The 26,576-nt window shown below is 38.9% G+C and overlaps 1 protein-coding gene across 1 annotated transcript; it reads left to right on the top strand.

Moving 5' to 3' along the window:
- Nucleotides 1-10,636: 10,636 nt before the first annotated feature.
- Nucleotides 10,637-11,088, top strand: LOC112619738 (40S ribosomal protein S26). The gene has a single exon (XM_025377869.1). It carries the CDS (start codon nt 10,665-10,667, stop codon nt 11,010-11,012), a length of 348 nt encoding a protein of 115 aa, XP_025233654.1. The 5' UTR covers nt 10,637-10,664; the 3' UTR covers nt 11,013-11,088.
- The last annotated feature ends 15,488 nt before the right edge of the window (nt 11,089-26,576 follow it).

Genomic DNA, 26,576 nt, shown 5'->3' with positions numbered 1-26,576 from the left:
TCTTGGCTGATAATTGTTTTGTTTGAGGAGGCTGAAGATAGGACCTCAATCCCTTCTAGCTTGTAGGGTTTCTGCTGAGAAATCCGCTGTTAATCTGATAGGTTTTCCTTTATAGGTTACCTAGTGCTTCTGTCTCACAGCTCTTAAGATTCTTTCCTTCATCTTATTGGATAACCCGATGACAATATGCCTAGGCAAATGGTTTTTTTTTTTTTTTTGTCTTTTTGAGATGGAGTCTTGCTCTGTTGCACAGGCTGGAGTGCAGTGGTGGGATCTTGGTTCACTACAACCTCCACCTCCCAGGTTCAAGCAATTCTCCTGCCTCAGCCTCCCAGGTAGCTGGGGTAACAGGCATGTACCACCATGCCTGGCTAATTTTTGTATTTTTACTAGACACGGGGTTTCACAATGTTGGCCAGGCTGGTCTTTAACTCCTAACTGCAAATGATCTAATTTCCCAGGTGTTCTTTGTGCTTCTTGTATTTGTATGTCTAGGTCTCTAGCAAGGGTGGTGAAGTTTTCCTTGCTTATTCCCCCAATTATATTTTCCAAGCTTTTAGAACTTTGCTCTTCCTCAGGAACCCCGATTATTCTTAGGTTTGGTCATTTAACATAATCCCAAACTTCTTGGAGGCTTTGTTTATATTTTATTATTCCTTTTTTTTTGTCTTTGTTGGATTGGGTTAATTTGAAGACCTTGTCTTTGAGCTCTGAATTTCTTACTTCTAACTTCTTATTTCTAAAATTGTGTCCAAAGTTTCCTGATTTTTTGATTTTTTTTTCTTTAAGCTATCTACTTTCTTGAATATTTCTCCCTTCACTTCTTGTATCATATTTTGGATTTTCTTGCATTGGGTTTCGCCTTTCTCTTGTCGCTCCCTGATTAGCTTAATAACTAACCTTCTGAATTCTTTTTGGGATTTCTTCTTGGTTTGGATCCATTCTTGGTGAACTAGTGTGATTTTTTGGCAGTGTTGAAGAGCCTTGTTTTGTCATATTATGAGGTTTGGTTTTCTGGTTCCTTCTCATTTGGGTAGCACCTGTCAGAGGGAAGGTCTGGTACTGAAGGCCGTTGTTCAGATTCTTTTCTCCCACAAGGTGTTCCCTTGATGTAGTACTCTCTACCTTTTCCTATGGATGTGGCTCCCTGTGAGCCAAACTGCAGTGATTGTTGTCTGTCCTCTGGGTCTAGCCACCCACCCAGTGAGTCTCTCCGGCTCCTGGCTGTTACTGGGGGTTGTCTGCACAGAGTCCTGTGATGTGAACCGTCTATGGGTATCTTAGCTGTGGATACCAGTGCTTGTTCTGGTGGGGGTGGTGGGGGTGCAATGCACTCTGTGAGTGCTCTTAGATTTGGTGGTTTAATGCTCTATTTTTGTGCTGCTTTGCTTCCTGCCAGGAGGTAGTGCTTTCCAGAGAGCATCAGTTATGGTATTATGGGGAGGAATTGGTGGTGGGTGGGGCCCTAGAACTCCCAAGATTATATGGCCTTTGTCTTCAGGTACCAGGGTGGGTAGAGAAGGATTATCAGGTGAGGGCAGGGCTACGTGGTCTGAGCTCAGACTCTCCTTGGGCGGGTCTTACTGTGGCTGCTGTGGGGGATGGGGTGAGATTCCCAGGTCACTGGAGTTGTGCACCTAGGAGGATTTTCCTGCCTCTGATGAGTCATGCAGGTTGTCTGGAAAAGTGGGAGAAAGCTGGCAGTCACAGACCTCACCCAGCACCCACACAAACCGACCGGCCGGTCTCACTACCACTGTGTACCCTGTAAGAGCCCTCAGACCGTTTCCAGGCGGAGAGCAATATTGGCTTGAAAACCTGTCCCCCACTATCTGCCTCCCAGCTGAGGAAAAAAGGCCCTGGTTCTTCCCCCACCTGTGGAGTTTGCACACAGGATTTGCACCCTGCCCCATGTTCTGGCCAGGAGGTTTCTCACCCCATTCAAATTGTTACAAAGTTCAGCTAGAGATTTCTCTGTCCCTGTGTAGTTTTACCCCCCGCTCCTCTTCCATTGGATCCCTGTGGTGCCAGGTAGGAATGGTCTGTTAGGGGACCCAGAGAGCCCCCAGGGCCTTTCTCCTGCTTCCTCTACCCCTGGATTTTGCTCGGTTCTCCAAATTGACTCAGCTCCAGGTAAAGTCAGAAATGTCTCCCACAAACAGAACTTCAGCTTCTCCAGTGGGAGTGTGTGTTTCTCACATCTGCAGTTGGGGTACTCACAGTTTTGGGCGGTCCCCTGGGTCCTGCAGGAGTAACCCAGTTCCTTCAGAGGGTCTGTGGGTCCTCTTGGGCCTCAGACTCTTTTTTAACACAGTGACTTGGACATTTGAACAAAGCTGGCACATGAGATGAAACTCTTCTGCTGTTCCTAGCACAAGACTGCCATTAAATTGCCTTTTTCTTATTGTAGGTATTTTGCCTGGAAATTATCACCATGCTATTTGAACCAACGTCTATTCTCAATTATATAACACAAATTATTGTCATCAACTTACCTCATTTTGAGACCTTACAGTAAGGAGGGAAGCTATACAAGCTCTTTTCTTCCTCCTGTTATTGTTTAGTAGAAGCTGAATGTAACAGTCATGAGACAGAGATGAGGAAAGTTAGTGGAGACTACCTACAGAGACCCCAGTCAGAGTCTAGCCTGTCCTTCCTTATTCATTTTATAAGATTAGTCAGCTGGAGTGGATTTAAATAGAAGAGGCTTTGCCCTTATGATTCTTTTGTTCTGAAATAGTTCTAATCCCTATGACCAGCTTATATCTTTACATTGGTAACGGATGCCCTTTTCCCCTATCCAGCCCTCTGGGATCACTCATAATGGTGTGCCTGCCAAAGGCTCCTGTTTGCATTCTCATTCATAGGGTTATCCTTGAGCAATGGAAACTGCTTCTTGGGGAAGTGAGGTTCCTCCATCATCAACCCAGCTGCACAATTCACCCAGAGCCAGTGACTAACTGGTACAGAGGATACAAAAGCCCAGCTACTTTGCCTCAAAGGCAAGAGAGTTCACTGTGCAATTTGCACTCCCTCTTTCCTTTGGGATCAAACAGGCTAGACATCACTTGAAACCACATCCTGACTTAGTATTTCCCTTTCTTTAGAGTGTACTCCCTCAACGAATTCCTTGTTTGAGTGTCCCCATCTCAGGTTTTGCTTTTAGGGACTCTGACCTAAGATAATACCCAAATTGCATTTGTGTGTTTAAAACCCAGTACAAATGGCACTTTTTCAGCCAATCTTTCACTGGTTGCACAGAAGCAAATCATTGCTTCCTCTCTTTGAACTCTGTACATTCCATGAATTGTAGCTATTAATAATGTGGTTTTGTTCCTCACTGGGGTGGATATCCCTCAAGGCTAGTCCTTATTCTTAGTCCCTTATCCACCTCTTCTACTTCTTCCTATGCATCTCTATCTCTTGGTCTTTTTCTCGTTCTCTCTCTCCTCCAGACCCTACTTCTCTCCTTAAAGTGTGAGCTCTTTCTTGACCCTGGACTTTTGTTTTTGCTATTTCCCATGCCTAGAACCCTTTTCCCCTCACAATGCTGATTCACACTCGACATCTCCCCTCAAGTCACCTCTCAGATGTGCTTTCTTTGACCCCCCACCCTGTGCTAACTGCCCTCCTGAATTGTCTTCTGTTGTACTCATCTGTATTAGTGTCCCAGGGCTGCCATAATACTACCACACATAGGTGGCTTATGCAGCAGAAATTCATTTTTTCAGAGTTCTGGAGCCTAGCAGTCTGAGATCAGGATGTTGGCAAGGTTATGTTCTGAGAGCTCCAGGGGAGGAGCCGTCTTTATCTCTTCCTAGCTCCTGGTGGTCAGTGGTTGTCAGTAACCCTTGACTTTAATTGGCTGGTAGACACATCACTTAGATCTGTACCTGTTTTTGCTCAGCGTTCTTTACTGTGTGTGAAGTGTCTCTGTGTTGGAATGTCCCCTTTCTTATAAGGCCAAGAGTCACCTGGATTTGGGACCTACCCTTATTCAGGATGTTTGAATTAAGTGCAACTTGATTAGATGCAAAGGAACTAATTTTAAATAGGTTAATATCCCAGGTTCTGGGTGGACATGAATTTTTGGGTGGACATTCTTCAACCTAGAACACCTTCATAATATTTACCACAATCTTTATTTGTTGGGATTACTCTCCTATATGTCTTTTGATTGTCTCTTTGTGCCTGTCATGTTCATAGTTGTATCACCAGCCTCTAGGTGAGGACCCGATACTCAGGAGACACTTGAATGCTGGTTGAATGAAAGAGGGAAAACATTTTTCACACAAAGGCACAAATTACTGGGACAAAATTATTATACCTGCTAATTAAATATGCAAGTAGGGAATGATGCAATGCCTACAAAAGGGAAGGACCAGTTTCAATCATAATACACTGAAATGATGTTCACAACTCATTTATCAGCTTACTCTTATACATAATTCAAAAAGTGAATCTTTTGTTTGGAATTCAATTTTCCTTTGCATACATTAAAAATATAGATATATGTATAGTCATATGTTGCTTAACAATGGGGAGATGTTTTGAGCAATGCATCTTTAGGTGATTTTGTCATTTTGTGATCACAGGGTGTCTCTACACAAACCTACATGGTATAGCCTACTGCACACCTAGGCTATATGGTATAGCCTATTACTTCTAGGATACAACCCTAGAGAAGATGTTACTGTACTGAATACTGTAGGCAATTGTAACACAATGATATGTATTTGTGTGCCAAAACTTACCTAAACATAGAAAAATGTATGGTAAATATACAGTATAAAATATGAAAAATAGTGTACCTGCACAGGGCATTTACTGTGAATGGAGTTTTCAGGACTGGAAGATACTCTGGGTGGGGCAGTGAGTAAATGGTGAGTGAACATGAAAAGCTAAGACATTACTGAAGACTGCTCTAGATTTTATAAAGGCAGTATACTTAGGCTACACCAAATTTATTAAAAAATTCTTTCTTCGATAATAAATTAACCTGAGGTTACTGCAACATTTTTTACTTTATAAACTTTTAAATATTTTTAAGTTTACTCTTGTCATAACACTTAGCTTAAAACACAATTGTACCGCTATATGAAAGTATTTTCTTTAACCTTATTTGATAAGCCTTTTTCTGTTTTTATTTGTTTATTTATTTATTTATTTATTTGTCAAAAATGAAGTCACAAACACATACATTAGCCTAGACCTGCAGAGGGTCAGAATCTTCAATATTATCATCTTCCACCTCCACTTCTTGTCCCACTAGAAGGTCCTCAGGGGCAAGATCATGCATGGGGCTGTCATCTCCTATGACAACGCCTTCCTCTGGAATACCCCTTGAAGGACCTGCCTGAGACTGTTTTACAGTTAACTTTTATTTTTTTTTGCAGAAAGAACGTACTCCTAATAACAATAAAAACTACAGTATAGTAAATGTGCAAACACTAACATCATCATTTACCATCATTATTAAGTATTAGATAATGTACATAATTGTATGTGCCATACTTTCATATCATTAGCAATGCAGTAGGTTTGCATATGCCTGTATAACTAAAAACACGTGAGTAATTCACTACACTATGATGTTAGGATGGCTAAGATGTCACCAGGGGATACGAATTTTTCAGCTCCATTTTTTTTTTTTTTTAATAGGACTACCGTTGTATATTCGGTCTGCTCTTGAGCGAAATGTTTTTATGGGATACATGACTGTAAAGTAAATTATATAGATGATAGATAGATAGATAGATAGATAGATAGATAGATAGATAGATAAATAGATAAATATTATGGTAGGATTTAACCAGGAGAATTATGGTCAACTCAAATATCATAGGGCTTTATGTTACATAACCATCATATTCAATCTACTTTGAATATGAACTCCTTTGGAGAATGTATCTTTTTATTTCAACAGAGAAAATGATTGCATAAATAGATATGGGCTGCAATTTTCAATAACAATGAGATATATTCAGAAGCTCAATGGGGCTAGTGCTAATGAGGAAAAAAATAAAAATCTTTGCTTATAAATGATGTTTCACATATTAATTTTAATTAACTTTATAGCACTCAATATATGGTATGGCACATTAGCTTCTAAGTTTTATTTTGGTTATTTTGGTTAGTTTTTTTTTTTTTTTTTGAAACAGTTATAAGCCTGAATTGGATAGTCAGTATCATTAAGGTGTACTACAGAGAATGAGCCAGAATTAACCACATGGGTTCTATTAGCAGTTCCCAGAATAGCCACTGCATGAGTGTCAGTACTTTGGAGTAATGGTCAAGTTGTATAGCTATCGAACCCTGGGTTTAGCTGTGTGACCATTGACAAGTTACATAACCTGTCTTTAAATTGGTTTCCTCTTTTCTAAACTGGGAGTAATATTGGTACTTAACTCAAAGAGTTATTGTGAGGATTTAATGAATTACTATATACAAAAGTGTTAAAAATGGTGCCGTGTAGTAATCCAAGCCCTATAAAACAACTATTGTTATTATTACATGGTATTGCTGATAATTAGAAGTTATTTCTGAGACTCCAAAAACCCTTTCTCTTAAGATAGGATGGTTTTGGATGTCCATTTGGATAAAACTGTTTTTTAGTTTTGTTTTGTTTTGCTTTTAATTATTTCTCTTTTTCCCCAACTAATTGAATTCAATTATTGTTGTTTATTGAATGTGATTTCAGAAATTTGGTCTGCATTTTAGTTGTTAAATAACGGTTTTAACTGAGTGGGAAGAACAAAGGATAATTATTATTTTCTTCTGGTATACATCTCTCAAGAGTTTGAGGTTTTTGAGGTTTGCCAGTACATCAGTGGAATATCAAATGACAGGATGAGACCTAGAAGACAAATGTAAAATTCCAAAATGCATGCTGTGGATGAATGCAGCAATATGAGATGAGTACTATTTGGGGTGAGTATATTTAGGTAATTCTAATTTAGGAACTTTTTATTATTATCTATGAAAAAACTCCTGCAATGTATCCTGACCACAATGGCTTGGGATATAACCTGTATCCAATAATCTTACTCTAAAATATGCTGGCCAGCAGCCTCTGTTCTCAATGATGTTATTTTGAGATCTCATACCTACTGAGTGAGATACTGGAAAGCAGAGCACAAAGCATCTTACAGTGTTATCAATTCTGTTCTCTCCATCTGGAGCTAGCCTAAAGGTTGATTATATTAGAATATTTTAGCATAATATTAAATTAGCACAAATCATTTTGATTGGACATTTTAATATTGTGGCAGCTATTATTTACTTCTTGTATTTTTTGGTGTTCTATTCTCTTAAACTACAAAGATGAAAAGGTGTTTATTTTTACAATGTGGAAAATACCAGCATAATCACTGTTAATCTATTTCTTCCTGTTACCCGTTCGTTTTCTTTCTTTTTTTTTTTTTTTTTTAATTTTTTTTTTTTTTTTTATATTTTAAGTTGTAGGGTACATGTGCCTAACGTGCAGGTTTGTTACATATGTATACTTGTGCCATGTTGGTCTGCTGCACCCATCAACTCGTCATTTGCATCAGGTATAACTCCCAATGCAATCCCTCCCCCCTCCCCCCTCCCCCCTCCCCATGATAGGCCCCGGTGTGTGATGTTCCCCTTCCTGAGTCCAAGTGATCTCATTGTTCAGTTCCCACCTATGAGTGAGAACATGCGGTGTTTGGTTTTCTGTTCTTGTGATAGTTTGCTAAGAATGATGGTTTCCAGCTGCATCCATGTCCCTACAAAGGACGCAAACTCATCCTTTTTTATGGCTGCATAGTATTCCATGGTGTATATGTGCCACATTTTCTTAATCCAATCTGTCACTGATGGACACTTGGGTTGATTCCAAGTCTTTGCTATTGTGAATAGTGCTGCAATAAACATACGTGTGCATGTGTCTTTATAGCAGCATAATTTATAATCCTTTGGGTATATCCCCAGTAATGGGATGGCTGGGTCATATGGTACATCTAGTTCTAGATCCTTGAGGAATCGCCATACTGTTTTCCATAATGGTTGAACTAGTTTACAATCCCACCAACAGTGTAAAAGTGTTCCTATTTCTCCACATCCTCTCCAGCACCTGTTGTTTCCTGACTTTTTAATGATCGCCATTCTAACTGGTGTGAGATGGCATCTCATTGTGGTTTTGATTTGCATTTCTCTGATGGCCAGTGATGATGAGCATTTCTTCATATGTCTGTTGGCTGTATGAATGTCTTCTTTTGAGAAATGTCTGTTCATATCCTTTCAAACAGTATTTTTGTATATTCTTTTCCTTCTGTTCTCATGACAATATATTGTGTGCTGAGCTTTTCCTACCATGTTACAAAGTAACGTGATAGCAAATCATCTAAGATTTGCCCACTAGAGCAAATTTATTTATTTTACGACATTTACAATAGCAATTTATTACATGTATCTGTTCTATTTTTGAAATTTCTTACTAGTAGGAAATTTTAAAATGTAATCTTCATGGATTAAAAAACTTCAGAGTCCTCTCACAATGAAGACTATCCCAGACATGAAAGCAAATTTGTTTGACTAATCTAACTCAAAATCCTAGCAATAGGTCTGTCAGGCATGGCTGGAACCAAGTGCCGTGAGGATATCATTGTTACCTGGTGTATTAGTCAAGGTTCTCTAGAGGGGAAGAACTAATGGAATTATGGAAATATATATATTCATATATATATTTCCATAATATATAATTCATATATATTATTCATATATATTCATATATGTCATATGAATAACATATATTAATTATATATATATACACATACACACATATATGAGCTTATTAAGTATCAGCACGAGGATCACAAGGTCCCACAATAGGCCATCTTCAGACTGAGGAGGAAGGGGAGCGAGTTCAATTTCCAAAACTGAAGAACTTGAAGTCTGATGTTCAAGGGCAGGAAGCATCCAGCACAGGAGGAAGATGTAGCCTGCGAAGTTAGGGCAGTCTCTCTTCTCACGTTTTCCTACCTGCTTGTATTCAAGCTGCGCTGGCAGCTGATTAGATTATGTCCCGCTCTTCCCCCCCCCCCCCCCCCCCCCCCCCCCCCCCGCCAGATTAAGGGTGGGTCTTCCTTTCCCAGCCCACTGACTCAAATGTTAATATCCTTTGGCAGCACCCTCACAGACACACCCAGGATCAATACTTTGTATCCTTCAATTCAATCAAGTTGACACTCATTATTAACCGTCACACCTCGTTTCTTTCTATTTTCCTTTTTTTTTGAGACGGAGTCTCGATCTGTCGCCCAGGCTGGAGTGCAGTGGCGAGATCTCGACTCACAGTAGCCTCCCGGGTTCACGCCATTCTCCTGCCTCAGCCTCCCGAGTAGCTGGGACTACAGGTGCCCGCCACCATGTCCGGCTAATTTTTTGTATTTTTAGTAGAGACGGGGTTTCACCATGTTAGCCAGGATGGTCTCGATCTCCTGATCTCGTAATCTGCCGGTCTCGGCCTCCCAAAGTGCTGGGATTACAGGCGTGAGCCACTGTGCCCGGCCCTCTTTTTATTTTTCAAATCTGCTAAGTCATTGTTGGAATCATGTAGTCATAATCAACAGGCTTCTATACTCTCAAGTGCAAGTCTTTTAAAAAGGAGACATTGGGGCTTTCTCATCAGCTTGACAAGGTCTTGGGCCTGATTCACATTAGCCCAGTGGATGTTTTGCCTAGTAATAGATATCGTTTGAACTGCTGGACTTTCTTCAAATACCCACTACAAAAGCTTCATGTTTCAGATTATTATGACTTTCTTCATTGAAGTTGTTGGATTTCTAATAGTTATCCAATAATTCTAGATTGACTTTAAGTCCAGAACTAGACAGAAACAGTCAACAAAGGCTTGACCAACAGTAAAATGCACTGTAATATTTCAGAAATACCATTGGCCATTTGTTTATCCCAATATTTTGATTTTAAAAATTATGATCCTATGTTTTTGCATTTTCCATGTTGTAAATATGTTTATAATTTTAATGAAAATCAGAAGCTATTTCTTGACTGCTAAAAATGCACAGTATGTGTGTTTCACCACAATGTAGTCTATGAGATTCTGATTAGGCTTTGGATTCAGACTTCTGGGAGTCAAATTTCAGCTGTTACTTAATCTCCCTAAATATTTGTTCCGTCAGAAAATATGGGCACAAATTTATTGGGGTTAAATGATCAACTGAGACAGTGAATGAAAAGGAGAAATGTGGTGGGTATTATTTTCCTACTTAAATTTTATGCCATACGTTAAGATAATCATTTCTCCATTTTAAATATATGAATTCCTAATAATTTCTACTTTGTAACTGGTATAGATGTATCAAGTAAAAATCTGTATCAGGTTAAAAAGTTTATAATTTTAGAAGAATGTCAGTGATTGAGTGATGTGCCACTTTCTCTATTATTTGCTGTATTCTGTTTTATTCATTAAACTTCCTTTGCAACGTATTTCATTTTTCTTTTTCTTTTTTTTTTTTTTTTTTGTAAATTTTGTTTTAAATGGAAGATTCTCCTATTTTAGAGCTTTGCAGCTGGTAAAGTGATAGCAGAACAGACCAGGTGCTGCTTACTGGGACTTCCAAATTCTAAAAGCTGAGAAGATGAGGCACCGCCTCCTCTCTTTGGTCCGTACGTCCAAAATGACAAAGAAAAGAAGGAACAACGGTCGTGCCAAAAAGGGCCGCGGCCATGTGCAGCCTATTCGCTGCACTAACTGTGCCCGATGCGTGCCCAAGGACAAGGCCATTAAGAAATTCGTCATTCGAAACATAGTGGAGGCCGCAGCGGTCAGGGACATTTCTGAAGCGAGCGTCTTTGATGCCTATGTGCTTCCCAAGCTGTATGTGAAGCTGCATTACTGTGTGAGTTGTGCAATTCACAGCAAAGTAGTCAGGAATCGATCTCGTGAAGCCCGCAAGGACCGAACACCCCCTCCCCGATTTAGACCTGCGGGTGCTGCCCCACGTCCCCCACCAAAGCCCATGTAAGGAGCTGAGTCCTTAAAGACTGAGACAGACTATTCTCTGGAGAAAAATAAAATGGAAATTGTACTTAAAAAAAAAATAAAATAAAATAAAAGCTGAGAAGATTAACCTTTTACCAAAGACAGTGTGCCCCAGAAATTGGTCAATAGGCCTCTTTGTTTTTCACTGAAATGTCAGGGCTCCGAAATATTTCTTTCTCTAAGCACCTGCCAAAAGTCAATGGAGAAAAAGAGGACATAAAAACAGAGGGTTGACTCGTATTTATAATCTTAATGACTTTGATAGTTTGTTGAAAAGCGTCTTCCTCTTCGTAAAGATTGACAGAGAAGAAAGCACTAAATGCTGGACACTGGTGGCCCAGACAGAAGTTAAGAAAGACAAATATCCCTTTGTGGACTCTCTTGCCTTTTTACAATACTGTTGGTTTCTTGTGAGGAGATATATACTCCAAGGGTCACTATTAAACATGTGGTATAGCTTTTACTTTCATATATTTGTGAAAAATGAAGCAAGGTCTGGTGGCTTACAAAAGCAACCTAAATTATTTGGTGAGATGGTATGATAAATTTTGCTGGTGGAAGAGAGGGAAGGCAACGACATTCAATCACCCCAATGATCTGTCTTATAGAACTCATCTTTATTCCTGCACTTTTTATTATAGAAAAAGAGGGTTTTCAGAGAAATCAGACATTGATTTGTTTATTATGTGATATTAATAGAAAGGATCCATAGTTACAACCAAAGATGTGAATAATAATAACTAAAACTTAATATTTCATTGCTTTTAAAGCTCCCTTAAATACACACTGTAATTGGATTTACTCTGCAAAATTGTAAGGGCTGTGTGGTGTATATTCTTTCATTTTATAGATGATAATACAAACTCTAAGAAAGGTTAAGTGTTTTATCTAAAGTGACCCAGATAGTCAGTGGCTGACTTGGGAACCGAATTTCATTGTTTCTATTTCTTACCCAGTGTTCTATTTTACCACATTGTCACTCAGACACTTAAAGTGACATCTTTGTGGATGAATTAAAAAGAAATTCTAAGAAATTGTTTTCAAATATGTAACAATCATCAGCCGATGTGAATATTGGCAAGCCACAATCCTTTTTTGTTTAATCTTTTAGAAGGGGATTTTCACCATGTTGAACTAATAGAAATCATCTCTAAGTTCATAGGACTGTGATTTCATTTATGTTTCCAAAAGCATGGTGAGCTTCACACAAAACAATTTTCCGTCTTTTAAGTCTTGCTAATCCACTTTAAGCTAGGCAAAAGTCACACATCATCTTAGCTGCTGTGATCACATACAAACCACCTCCGCTAATCTCTTCAAAGGGGATTTTCCTTTGCACAGGCAGACTGCACAGCATGGGACTTACAGTTAGTACCTTGCAAAGTTTCCCAAGTTCATTTATAATTCCGCTTTTATCCTGAAACTATAGCATGTAAGGTCTCCTCCAAACAATTCCAGGCCCTTTTACAGCTGTTGCTGGTTTTCTCCCTAGCTTTCTAAATAACTGATGAAGTCGATGATGCAGTCATTACAGCAAGGAGTGACTGTAATTCCTATTATTTATTTGCAAATGGAAAAAGAAAACTACCCTGATATCCGACACATTGAGTTTCCAGGATGAATCAGAAAATATTGGTTGTTGGGTTTTCTTAGCTTGGTAAGATAAATAAATTAAATAAATAAATAAATCAATCAATCTCTCTTGTGTCTCTGAATGCAATTTCCATTTTAGACATTTAAGCATGAGTTAGATAGTTTCTAACACATAATGAATGGCGTTATAAATAAGTTTGAGTGGTTGGAAAAATATAAGCACATTTATAACAATTGGGCAGAAATATGAAACTGAAAGAAGTTTGCAAATCCCAACTTGATACATTTCATCTTAAAACAAGCAAACCTACACAATTTACATAAATTGCAGGAAAAAAAGAAATAGGCTTAATCAGTGAATTCAAGGATATTAATAAAACCTTTTTTGCTATGAAATTTGTAATGATATTCTGTAACTATGTGATTTAATTCCTGAATTGTAGCTCAGGAAGTTTATTTTCATGTTCTTGTGTATTATAACTTTGGAAAAGTTTTTTTTGTTTTCTTTTTAGAAACACCACTATGATTCAGTGAAACACATCCTACCTGACTCACTTCAATTCAGACGGTAACTCAGTAGAGCATGTGATCTTTAACCTGGTGATCATATATCCCTTTGCTGTTATTTGACAAAATTTATAGGATTCTGATTTCAACTTAGTGCTTCTACTGAGGATTGGTACTTGAAATGCTGAAAAATGAGGCAGAAGCTCAGGGAACATTCTTTCTAGAGAACCTAATATTATACCACCAAAATCTTTTTTACTTTTCTTTTTTTTTTTGGGCGGGGGCTGAGTCTCACTCTGTTGCCAAGCTAGAGAGAAGTGGAGTGACCTCGGTTCACTGCAACCACCGCCTCCTGGGTTCAGGTGATTCTGCTGCCTCAGTCTCTCGAGTAGCTGAGACTACAGGTGCGTGCCACCACACCCAGCCAATTTTTGTATTTTTAGTAGATATGGGGTCAGGATGGCCATGTTGGCCAGGATGTTCTTAATCTCTTTACCTTGTGATCTGCCCACCTCACCCTCCCAAAGTGCTGGGATTACAGGTGTGAGCCACTGCTCCCAGCCCACAATCTTTTATTTCTCTAAATAAATTCATTCAGAAAAAATTTTGCAAGGTAGATACCTTGGCAAAAATTCATATAAATTTTAAGGACCTTGAACTGGATAAAGCACATATTCCTGTTTCTTTCTTTCTTTTTTCTTTCTTTCTTTCTTTTTTTATTTATTTTTTTTTTACATATATTGTCTATCCTAAAAGTTACATCTTGGTAAAAGAAAAGACAATAATTTTTCATGATCACAATTATTGATTGCAATATTTGAAAATAGATTCCTTCCTTCCTTCCTTCCTTATAGCCCTAACAAGGAGGAGTTAAATGGAGTCCCTACCTCAGGAAAAAAAAAGAAAAAGAAAAAGAAGAAGAAGATGAAGACGAAGAAGAAAAAAGAAACGGTAAATAACAATTACTTCATAACCTTATATTCTTAATCCATCTTCGTCATTACCAGATTTTAGATACAGAATGAGGGATGTCAGAAATGCAGATTTGCTGAATCATTCAATGCATAAATGACACAGAATGCTCCTTTTTCTTGAAACACATACTTTACACATTGTAGGAGAAAAAATGGCACAATTGCAGTTCGAGTTTCAATCACTTCACTGCTTGTTTCCTTGCAGTTTTTCCTTAGAACAAAAGAATGGAGGTGATGTCTTCTGAAGCTCCTTCTAGCTCTGTAATGTTTTTGATTTTCAAATGTAAAATGAAACCAAAGATAAACATGTCCTGCTTTTAATAGGTGTTTTGTAGCAAGTGCCACAATGATTTTCCTTCCCTATCCATTTTCCTTGTTATCCACACTTACCCTCCTCTTTCCCCAGGTGGAAAAGTAACAAAATAAATAATAACTTTGCTACTCTTCACCATCATCTCACTGTAAATTGTTACCGATTTCAGCAAATAGCTCATTGGAAAGTGAGATTACTTCCTGCCAAAAACGTAGAAGGGAGTGATTTCAAAACTCAGTTATCACTTCATTAAGCTGAAAAAAATGGAAATAGTTCCTTTAATCAGTTGTCTTTTTTATGGACATGGCATATATCACTAGTTATTTGTGTGTGTGTGTCTGTGTGAGAGAAATTATCTCTTGATAGAATAGGAGTGCCTCTTGAGTATTTCACATATTATGTCCTTAGAAAACCAGGTCAGGTTAGCTTAGTTACACCGCCAAGGAGAAAAGCCAAATAACAGTGGACGAGTGGCATATGTTTTGTTTCAGTTTTTAGTTCACTAGCTGATAATTCCCTGGAGACAGACAACTAATCTCTTGACTTCGAGTGCATTTCTCTGGCTGCATCCCCACACATCTGTATTCTAAACTTCAAGCCCCATTAGTATGTAGAATACTAGGTAGAACCCTGATGAAGGTTTATTTGGCACAGAAATCATCCTGTTATGCACAAGTGCATAGAATTAAAATAATAATTTCTAGTTGATTTCATGCTTCCGTAGCTTAATGGTCTCTAATGCTACCAGTAGATCCATTATACATATTTTTTATACAGGAAAGATGTGGGGAAAGAAAATGTCAGCTTTTGAATAAACCTGTGTCCAAATTTACTCTAAAATGAAATTGAAAAGAAAATTGGAAATACAACTTTTAGAAGGATTTACTACTTTCTCTTTCCTGAGTAATTTGATACCAAGGTATTCATAATGATCAGTGAAGTACTAAGGACAATTTTGTGCTCATCTCTACACCAACATGACATCTCCTGTTTTTCCTTTAAGTGCAGTGGAATGCAATTAGCCAACAGCTTGGGGCTTGATTAAAATGTCACATTTTATAAATTTATGGTCATCTTCTGTGTCTTCCTGAAAGCGAAAGACTTAAAATTTGACTAGACTTACATGCCAGGGAGAGGTATTCATTCATTAAGGAAAAGGGAAATGTACTCCTGGTGGGTGTTCAGGAGTTTCTATTCATTTCCTTATATTGTGCATGTAGAGGGCTTACACAAATTAAATGTGTATTATGATCATTAAATTTAAAAACAAAAGCTGTAAAACTCATCCTCTCAGTTATTTAGATTTAATAATAATAAAACTCATGATAAAATTAGGGTCTGATTTATTTTTTATTACTTTGAATCTCCTATTAAACTAGAGATGGTGTAGTAGATTGAGTTATTGGGCCCAATTTTTTAGCCTATCCTGAATCCTTGTTTATTGCCATGAAACTTTGCAATTCTTCTAAAAACAAAGAGTATACTTTCTACCTCTTGCTACCTTTAGCTATACCATGAGACTCACTTTGGCCAGTGGAATGTGGTGAAGTGACAGTGGCCAAATCTAGGACTTAAGGGGGTTTGCACGTGACCACTGGTTCCTCTGCAATTAAATGAAAAGTTATTTCCCAGAAAAATAGTTGCCACTTTGCTTGGAATAGACTTGAGTAAGGAGTCAAGCTCAGCCAGACCTACATGTTGTGGAGTCACTCAGAGGATCTCTCCTTAGATCAGCCACTCATCAGCCAGCAGACCCACAGATGTGAAGAATCATTGTCCATCGTCACCACTTAGATTCCCTAGTTGTTGGTTAAGCAACAATACTTGACTGGTATAGAAATAGAGAGAAAAAATATTTAGAATAAGTAAATAGCACTGCTCATGGATAACTCTTATATGACCTAATGCAAGCAAGTAAATTACTCACTTTTGGGGCAATTTAGCAGACTTTATTTTTATAGCAATACATTTAAAACATAGGGGTGCTTAGATCAGAAATTTCCTGCATCAAATAATTTTTTTTTAAGAAGCAAGCACTCATGAGATACTAGTTGTTTCTCTGGTTGAGAAATAGGGGAGCTTATTAATTTAATGCAGAATAACTTCATAATGTTATTCTACCTGTATCATAGTACATCATTCAAGTGTCTCATTTGAAGACAATGGAATCTAGTGTTAATTAAGCACCCAGGGATTCATTAAGCGGCTCACATAACTTATGGAATCATTGGGAAGGCTGCAAAAACAAACTATTTTGAGCTTCTAGGAATGATTCTCAAAACTCATTTCAGTACTGGGTCCCCAAGGTAGCCTAAGCATGAGCCCTTATCAAGAAGTGGCTGCCCCTGCTGCCAGCTTCACAACCACCTAGCCTGAGTTGGAATCACACAGTAACACTTTGCCTTCTTTCCCAGGTAAGTCAGTTTTGAGTCAGAGTCTCCCTATAGTGCATCTGATCAATAAAATATACAGCTAGAAAGAGGTCAGTAAGCATTTGTGGGATGACTGGAGAGTCTACAGCAGTGTAGGCATTGGGGAGACAACTGGAAACAGAACAGAGACCCCTGTCCTCAAGGACTTTCCATTCCGGAAAGGGAAAGAAATAAAATACATTAAAAAAAAATTGGGTGTTGGATAGTGATACGTCATCCCTGAAAATAAAGGCAGGAATGAGTAGGCAATGCCATGGATAATGGTATGTACCCTAAATATTTTAGTCAGAGAAAGCCTCACTTTAAAAGTGACAGCTGAGCTCAATAAAAGAGTCTCAAAGGAAGGGAATGAGTGAGTTATGCAAACATCTGGAGGAATAGCATTCCAGAAAGAGGAAATGAGGAAACAGCAGTTCACAGGCCCTGGGGTAGTAGGAGAGAGCAGATCTGAGTTTCTAGGGAACAACTAAGAAACCAGTGTGAAAAGAGAAAAGAGGAGAGTAGAACACAAGGGCCCCAGAGAAGTAACATAGGGACAGATTGCATGGGGCACGATAGGGACCTTGTCCTTTACCCTGAGTGAAATGGGAAGACATTGGAGGATTGGACAAGATGAGCAAATTAAATTGCCATTTTTTCCCCAAGTTTTGAAAAAAAGAAGGTACAATCCACATAATGTAAAATTAACCATTTAAAAAAGTGAACAATTCAGTGGCCTTTAGTACATTCACAAGGTTGTACAATGATCACTTGTATCGAGTTCCAAAATATTTTCATCACCTCTCAGAAATACTCTGTACCAATTAGGCAGTCATTTCCATCTCCCCTCCTACAGGTCCTGGAAAACACGGATCTGCTTTTTGTCTATACAGATTTATTTATTCCTGTTAATTAATATAAATAGAATCACACTGCATGTGATCTTTTGAATCTGACTTCTTTCACTAGGCATAATGTTTTCAAAGTTAATTCACACTGTTGCATGTATTACATATTAGTACTTCATTCCTGTTATGGCGAATAATATTCCACGGTATGTATCTACCAGGTTTTTTGTTTTGTTTTTTTTTTTTTTTTGAGATGGAGTCTCGCTCTGCTGCCCAGGCTGGAGTGCAGTGCCGAGATCTCAGGTCACTGCAAGCTCCGCCTCCCGGGATCACGCCATTCTCCTGCCTCAGCCTCCCGAGTAGCTGGGACTACAGGCGCCCACCACCACGCCCAGCTAATTTTTTGCATTTTTAGTAGAGATGGGGTTTCACCGTGGTCTCGATCTCCTGACCTCGTGATCCGCCCGCCTCGACCTCCCAAAGTGCTGGGATTACAGGCGTGAACCACCGAGCCCGGCCTCTACCAGGTTTTTTATCCAGCCGTCATTGACCCACCTATCAGCTGTTTTCACCTTTAAGCTATTGTGAGTAGTACTGAGGTTCACAATAGTACTATTATATTCGTGTACTATTTGTGCACCAGTAGCTGTTTCAGCACCAGTTTTCAATTATTTTGTGTGTACACCTAAGAGTGAAATTGCTGGGTCATACAGTAATTCTATATTTAACTCTTTGAAGAATCACCAAATCACTTTCTACAGTGACTCAATTATTTTACTTCCCTACCATCAGTTTCGTCACATCTTTGCCAGCATCTATTATTGTCTGTCTTTTTTTTTTTTTAATTATTATAGTCATCCTATTGGGTGTGAAGTGGTATATCATTTTGCTGACATTTTTCCAAAACAAAATTATTCTGGCTGCTATGGTGAGAATAGTCTGTATGAGGGTAAGGATGGTATAGTAATTGGAAACTATAGTAATTGGAAGAGTATATATTTTTTTCGGTAATAACTACTCTGGTAGAATGGCAAATGAACTTGCATTGTCTGTTAAAGAGATCTAGAAATGTACTGAATGAAAAACCATAGACCTACAGTTTTCCACACAGGGAAAATCTTGTATGTTGTGTTAAAAGAAAGAAGAAGAAGTAAAAGTAGTAACATCTTCACAAAATGGTCACAGAATTTATACCTTTGCTTCGTTTTTGAAAGAAGTCATGCGGTTCTGGAAGCAAAGGCCTGTGATTGGAAGTGAATTTGGGGCTCTGTATTAGTCATTTTCCCTTCAGTTGTTAGAAACAGAAGAGCTGAATGAAAACTGGATTGTCATAATGGAATTAATTTTCTCATGAAACTGGTATACTAGTGGGATAGGAATAGCCTCACATTCAGTTTAGGAAAAAGGCTCAAGTGATGCCACTACAGGTCCCAGTTTCTCAATTTCACCTTTTTTGTGGTGTTTGCATATGACTTTAGTACTTCCAAAATTTATTTCTTCTAAGCTTTAAATCCTTCAGGAAAATGTGAGTTTCTTTCCCAGATGTCCTAGCAAATGTTCCATAGTATGTCACTGATTATGATTGGTTATGAGCCAATTACACTGTACCCATTAAGGCATCTATTACACAGATAGTGCATGGAGGAGAGCTGGATGGCCAAATGCCTGTGAGCACACACCAGGATGGGTGCTAAGCGACCAAAATACAGCAGGGTCAAATATACCTGGTTATTTTTCCTGACTCTACCAGTTATTGTTCTCTAACTTGGGTGTGTTATCATTTCTAAACCTGTGTCCTCAATTAATAATTGGGGCTGAAATTCTCTATCCTATATGTTTATTGAGAAGATAAAATGAGATCAAACTTATAAAGTCCTTTGTATATAATAGGCACTAAACTAGTTAGGTGATCACTAGTCAGTGAATACATAGAACAAACTCATTGTCAATGTTAGATAAAGGAAACAAAAATAGACAACTTGCAATTCAACAGTACCTACTGAGTGTAGATTATGGACAAATCACAGTGATCGGTGATGAAATATAAAATAGTAAGTGCTATTCTATTTAACCAGTATTATGATCTAGCGTTGACAATGAGTTTGTCATATGTATTCACTGAATGAAGTTCAAAGTTCTCTGTCTGCAAATGCCTTATAATATTTTTTTAATTGTTTGCCCTTGTCACTACTTATTATTATTGAGATGACATGATTGGTTTATGAAATATCATAGATTTCATACCGTTACTGAAGTCATTCCTTGACTTCAGTGTTCATTTCCAGGCCACTGATACAATTTTTATTTGTATCACTGTTTCAGAGACTTATTTTGCAGATGATGTGTCTTAGATTGGATTCATCTAGGGTAGAATTTGAGACAAGGATTTCAGTGCAAGTCAAGTCCTGGGAGATGATCCCGAGAAATGTGGAAAGAGGATTGTAGAAGTGTGAAAGGGAAGGGAAGGGAAGGCAGCCAAGAAAGGGTGTGTTTCAAGTCAGCTGCCACTGTGAGTAAATGGAATGTAATGCTTCTGTGGAAACTCTCAGAGACAGAATAAAACACATGGCTCCAAGTTATCCCACCTGGCAGGCAAGGGATTTATACACTAACATTCATCTATTTGTATACCACATCTCATGAGTTATTGGTTGAGGGATGATTCCAGTGGGCCTTAATTCTCCAACACTTTCGGCCTGTGGGCAAAATGGGTTCCACTAGCAAGAAATGTGAGAGTTCTTAGTTGAAAGAGTAGGCTCTAACTTGTTAAGGGTCAGAGAATATGGAGGGGCACAGATAGCATCTGCTTGCAGAAATATTTTAGAAATATAATGTATCTCTTTGTTTGTGGTCATGTGCTTTCCATACACTGAAGATATATATATATATAAATATATATTTTCCTGCTTGCCAATCATCAACAGCAGATCTCAGGCACTATATGTATTCTTGTTAAATGAAAATCCAATTTATATGTTGTTAGAAAGATTAATGCAGAAAATACAGATCTCATTGTTACAAGAAGAATGATTTGTGATGAACAGTTACCTACCCCACATTATATATATTTTGAAAAGTCATTTATTGTGAAGAGAGCAAACACTCTTTAATGCATATTTATAAAGATTGTCCCATTATCTGAAATACAGAAGCAGGGATGTGCAAAGTGAAGAATAGAGTCAAAGTCAAGTTTGAGAGAATAGGAAGAATTAAGAAACAATGAAGGAAATTCATGTGGGCTTACATAATCCCAGGTGGGAAGATGGAAAGTAGGAATACAAAAGATTGATTACAAAAGGTTGCTGTGAGTTCCACAAGTTTGGAATTATTTGGGGTATAGGGCCTAGAAAGTTAGAAGAATTTGAACTTCAAGGGTCATTTTATCAGTCCAAAAACCTTACCTGTTATCTCAATCTATCACGAAGATCAGTAATCAGTGCTCCATGAAGCCCTTGAAATTATGTGCAAAGTATGTGTGTGTGTATCTAGCTTTGAGTAGGTTCTATTCCTTTTATCATACTCACAGAAGGGCTCCAGGCCCCAAGAAAGAATGAATTGCAGGTCTTTTAAAAATCTAGAGAATTTATTCACACTTGGGATTTAGAAGGGAAACCTCTTTTGAGTGACTTACTAAGCAAAATATGACAAGTGATGAGGTACAGAGAGACAGCGAGACTGCTGACTGTGTTAGACTGAGAATTTGGGCCAAGAGGAGGACAGAACAGATGATTAATTTCCACTGGACAGCTTACCTCAGAACGACACTGCTAGAATCTCATTTACTCATTTGTCAGCAAATTAAATGTCAGCAAATTGGGCCAACATATTCAGAAGTTACAGTGTGTCAGGATTGTTCCAGAGCTGGGCTAACTAATAGCAGAACAATTAGCCACATGTAGCTATTGGGCACTTGAAGTGTGGCCAGTGCCACATATAGAAGTGATAATATTTTTGAGATTTATAATACCTTATTACATAAAATAAATATATTTTTACATTAGTTTTACCTTTTGCCATTTACTGTTTTAATGAAACTGCTAGAAACTTTAAATCACTTATGTGCCTCTCATTGTAATTCTATTGTACAGCACTCTTTCAGACACCAGCAAAGACCCTCTGCTTATGGACCTTAACTTCTAATGGAAGAAAGCAGAAAATCAACAATAAGCATCCTAAGTGAACTCTGTGGTAGGTAGAAGGTGATGAATAGTATGGGAAAACAGAGAAATAGAGCAGGAGAAGGAGGTCAGGTATGATGAGACAGTAGAAGGCATTTTTCAATGTAAGGGTGATGGCAGGTTGCTTTAAGAAATTTGAATTTGGCCAGGCGCGGTGGCTCAAGCCTGTAATCCCAGCACTTTGGGAGGCCGAGACGGGCGGATCACGAGGTCAGGAGATCGAGACCATCCTGGCTAACACGGTGAAACTCCGTCTCTACTAAAAAATACAATAAACTAGCTGGGTGAGGTGGTGGACGCCTGTAGTCCCAGCTACTCGGGAGGCTGAGGCAGGAGAATGGCGTAAACCCAGAAGGCAGAGCTTGCAGTGAGCTGAGATCCAGCCACTGCACTCCAGCCTGGGCGACAGAGCGAGACTCCGTCTCAAAAAAAAAAAAAAAAAAAGAAATTTGAATTTTTGAACAAAATTCCATGCAGGTATGGAGGATAAGTTTGTAGGCCATGGGAATAGCAAGTGAAAAAACCTTAATGTGGAAGCTTGCCTGATTTGTTTGGGGAGCAAAAAAGAGACCTCAGAGGCTGGAGAAGAGTGGACTAAAGTCAGGGAGGCAAAGGCTGTGGGAGATTGGACAGATCATGTGGTGCTTACAGATTTAGACATTGACTCTGGGTGAACTGGGAATCCAATGGAGGGTTTTTAGAGGAGGAACGGCCCAAATTTCACTTAGATTTTAAGCAGATTGCCCTGGCTGGTATATTGCAGCCAGATCACAGAGAGCCAAAGATGGAAGCAAGAAAGCAGCTTGCAGGCTACTGTAGTAATCCAGGTGGGAGACAAAGGTGACTCAGATCAAGGGGGTGTGGTACGGGTACTGAGAAAGGGTCAGATCTCAAAACCATACAGCTCACCAGGAAAATACCTTCAGTGCTTTAGACTTAGGACAAGCCAGGGAGACCTGAAGTTACTAGCAGGTTTTGCTGCCAAAATAATATAGAATTTATTCCTTGGTCTGCTTATGTACAGATTTGAGCTCTGTTTCCTTTATCCCCACACAAGCTTTGAGTTATTTATATGTCCCTTAAACAAGCTCAAGCCTTTTGCTGGAAAACAATTATCCTTAGGAGTCGGGAGCTTTGCATATTTGATGATCAGATACGCATTTCCTGTTCAGCATCTTTCTGGAAATTCTATTTTCTACCTAAATCTCAGATGGATGGTAATAATAAATGTTTGTTCAGCAGCAGCTGGTCCCAGATTGTTATCCTGTCGTGAACATATTTTATTTATTCGTCTTCATTTTTTTAACCTCTTTTGGTAGCCTTTCCTTTTCTCAAGGCTTTATACGTGAAATAAAAATGTATGCTGCTTAATCTGTTCACTTTCCAGTTTCTCTCATTGAATTAAGTGCAATTGTATTTATACAAAAGACCTCATGCAACCTGCTATGCATCACTGCTGATTTAAATAAGAACATGGAAGAAAAAAAGAGATCTTCTAACATTGTATAACACTAGGGCAAATACTCCTCTTCTTAAAGTGTCTTTGTGGGGGAGTCTTTAATGTTTACTTTGTACTGAATGGGTATGTTGCCTTCAAAAAATTAATCTAGTGTTAGGTTTGAAACGGGTAGGGGAAGAATGAAAGGTAGAACTTATCCCCATAAAGTATACTACAGCATCGATGCTCTTCTTATCTTGTCCTAAGTGAAATGAATTCTTTTTTTTAAACAAAAAGAACTATAATGTTATGTTTATACTCATTACAACTGGGTGGCAAAGTGTATCTTATAGTCATATCATCTAGATCACTTTCAGGTAGCATTTACTACCAAAAGTCCTAACAGAAGTCATTTATTCTTAGGCCTATATATATTTACTAATTACTTTTTTCCTAACTAAATTTATCTGAATTTAGTGTGAATGAGTCAATTGTTCAAATCCATTATGAAACACCACCAAATAAGCTAATAAATAAGAACAAGCTGCTCTCGGCTTCTGACCACTTGCCTTTGAAGGCAGAATTGAATAGTTGGTAAGGCTGTGGTCTTTGGTGGCAAACAGATCTAAATTCTGCTGACCCCAACCCTCTGACTGATTAACTTTGGAACCTTAATCAGGATATTCAGTATTTCTAAGCCTCTATTTTCTTAATTACAGAAATAGAAAAGCCTCACGTTATAGTGTTGCCTTGAGCCTAAAGGGAAATGAAATACTGTTTGTGCATTAGCTTTCAACGACTGCGCAACAAATTACCATCAACGTAGTGTCTTAACGCAACACCTATTTCATTATTCCACAGTTCTGTAGGCCATAAATTCAGATAGGCTCAACTGCATACTCTGTTGAGGGTATCGTGAGGCTGAAATCGAAGGTGTCAAGTGTCGGCCTACCTAGGCTCCTAACCAAAAGTTCTGGGGGCTCACAACTCCCCAGTGCATAATTCTCTTCACTGAATGATGTTTCCAGGCTCATTCAGGTTGTCACTTGAATTTGGTTCCCTGTGGGTTTGGACTGTGGTCCTCATTTCCTTGCTGGCTCTCAACCAGAAGACGATCTCAGCTCCTAAAGGCCACTTTCATTTCCTGGCTCATGCTCCTGTTCATCTTCAAAGCCAGTAATAGCATGTTGAATCCCTCTTGTGCTTAGAATCTTCCAACTTCCCTTCATGGATTCTCCCTGATGTCTCGTTTTATTTGTACTTGTTAGAGCTCATGTGATTATATTGGATTCACCTGGGTAATCCAGGATGCTAGCACTATTTTAAAGTCGACTAATTGGTATCCATCATTATATTTAGCAAATACATGACGGTAACACCAGGGGCAAAGGTCATGGACCAAGATTCTGCTTACCTTAATTTGCAAAGTAATTAGCACACACTGCTTACAACAGAGTAAATGCCGAATATTAGTTGTTTACAGCAGCAAGGAGGACAATACTGCCATGATGTGTGGGTCTGTACATTCTAAATGAATGTGATACTCTGATGGAAATTCCAAGGTGTATTGCTTGGATCATATTTTAGATGTTTTGTCATGAAGTGGTGTGATATCAGAGTATTTCAATGACAATTTCATTCACCTGAAACTGAGGAACACAAGTCAGAGAGGAGCTGTTAATCCTTACACCTTTTCTGAACTTTATAGGGGCTGGGAAGCAAGTGGATTGATGATTAGACAGCTTCCTGCTCACAGTTAAGGGAACCTGTGTTCCTAAAGGGTTCCACGTGAATGAATAAATGTGACAGAAGGCATTGGTGACATTGGTGACAGCAATTTTAACTGGATACAGCAAAGAAAGATTGGGGATTTCTGGAAGAGCACAGTTGTCTCACTCAAGAGAAAAGAACATTCCAAGGACACTTGTCAAAGAGAGGTGAAAATGGATGCTTTATCCAGAATGAAAAGAAGCAAGGGTAAGAGTAGTGTGTACATGGAATCAAGACTGATTAATTGGGTGTTTAGTAATGTTTGTAATAATAAAAACACAACGGCACTTGGAAGAAAATTAAACAAAAACACACAAAACGAAAAGTCATAATATGGGTGATGCTGTTGACATCCTGTCCACATCCCTTCATCACGCCCCATTCCACTAGACCTGGGTTTCCCAACCTTGGCACTGTTGACATACTGTGCAGGATAGATATTTGTTGTGGGGGCACTGTCCTGTAGTATATTGCAGGATGTTTAGCATCATCCCTGGTCTCTACCCACTAGATACTAGTAGCATGGTACCCCTACCCCCAACCACCCTCTACTTAAAGAAACCAGCAAGGTCTCCAGATACTGCTGAAGGTTCCCTGAGAACAAAATTGGTCCTGGTGGAGAACGGCATGCTAGGCCAATGATCCACACACAAATGTGTTTCAGAATCACTTGGAGGGCTTGTTAGAACACAGATTGCTGGGCTTCAGCATTGAAGCCCCTGTTATAAGTCAAAGGTGCTGCTTGAGAATTGCATTTCTATAAATTATCAAGTGATGCTTATGCTGCTGGTGTAGGGACCATACTTCAAGAACCACTGCTGCAGACACCAAAAGCTTCCTGGAGCAAACATCTGTCACTTTCCTTGAGGTTTTTCTCTGGTCACATATTATGACTCCTCCATCAATCAGGAATAAAATGCCAGGGAATAAACCCGTCCAGAGTAATTGCCAGCAATGAGGGAAGGGATTTGGTGGATGATTATCTCATATCCCTCAACTCTCAGGTGAGACAAAAGTGAGGCACATTCTTCATAGCCCCCGCAAGGTTCCTGACAAGATCAAGTCCCAGCAATCATCCATTCATTAACTAGCATCTGCTGGCTTCTTTCCTGCTCTGTCTCATTTTCTCTCTTCTCTACTGGTGCTTCTTGGGTCCACCTCCAAAATGAACTACTTGCATTCAAATCGTTATCTCCTGCTGGGAGAAGCCAAATTAAAGCATTTATTATAAATGTAATTTCTAGGTGATATGGTTTGGCTCTGCACCCCCACCCAAATCTCATCATGAATTGTAATCCCACGTGCCCAGGGAAGGACCTGGTGATTGGATCATGGCAATTTTCCCCATGCTGCTCTCAATACAGTGAGAGAGTTCACATGAGAGCTGATGGTTTTTTTTTTTTTTTTGAGACGGAGTCTCGCTCTGTGTCACCCAGGCTGGAGTGCAGTGGCGGGATCTCCGCTTACTGCAAGCTCCGCCTCCCAGGTTCACGCCATTCTCCTGCCTCAGCCTCC

This window comes from Theropithecus gelada, chromosome 2 (assembly GCF_003255815.1).
Source record: "Theropithecus gelada isolate Dixy chromosome 2, Tgel_1.0, whole genome shotgun sequence".
Taxonomy (NCBI): domain Eukaryota; kingdom Metazoa; phylum Chordata; class Mammalia; order Primates; family Cercopithecidae; genus Theropithecus; species Theropithecus gelada.
Note: the sequence above shows the minus strand (reverse complement) of the source record. Positions and strands in the feature narration are given on the sequence as shown.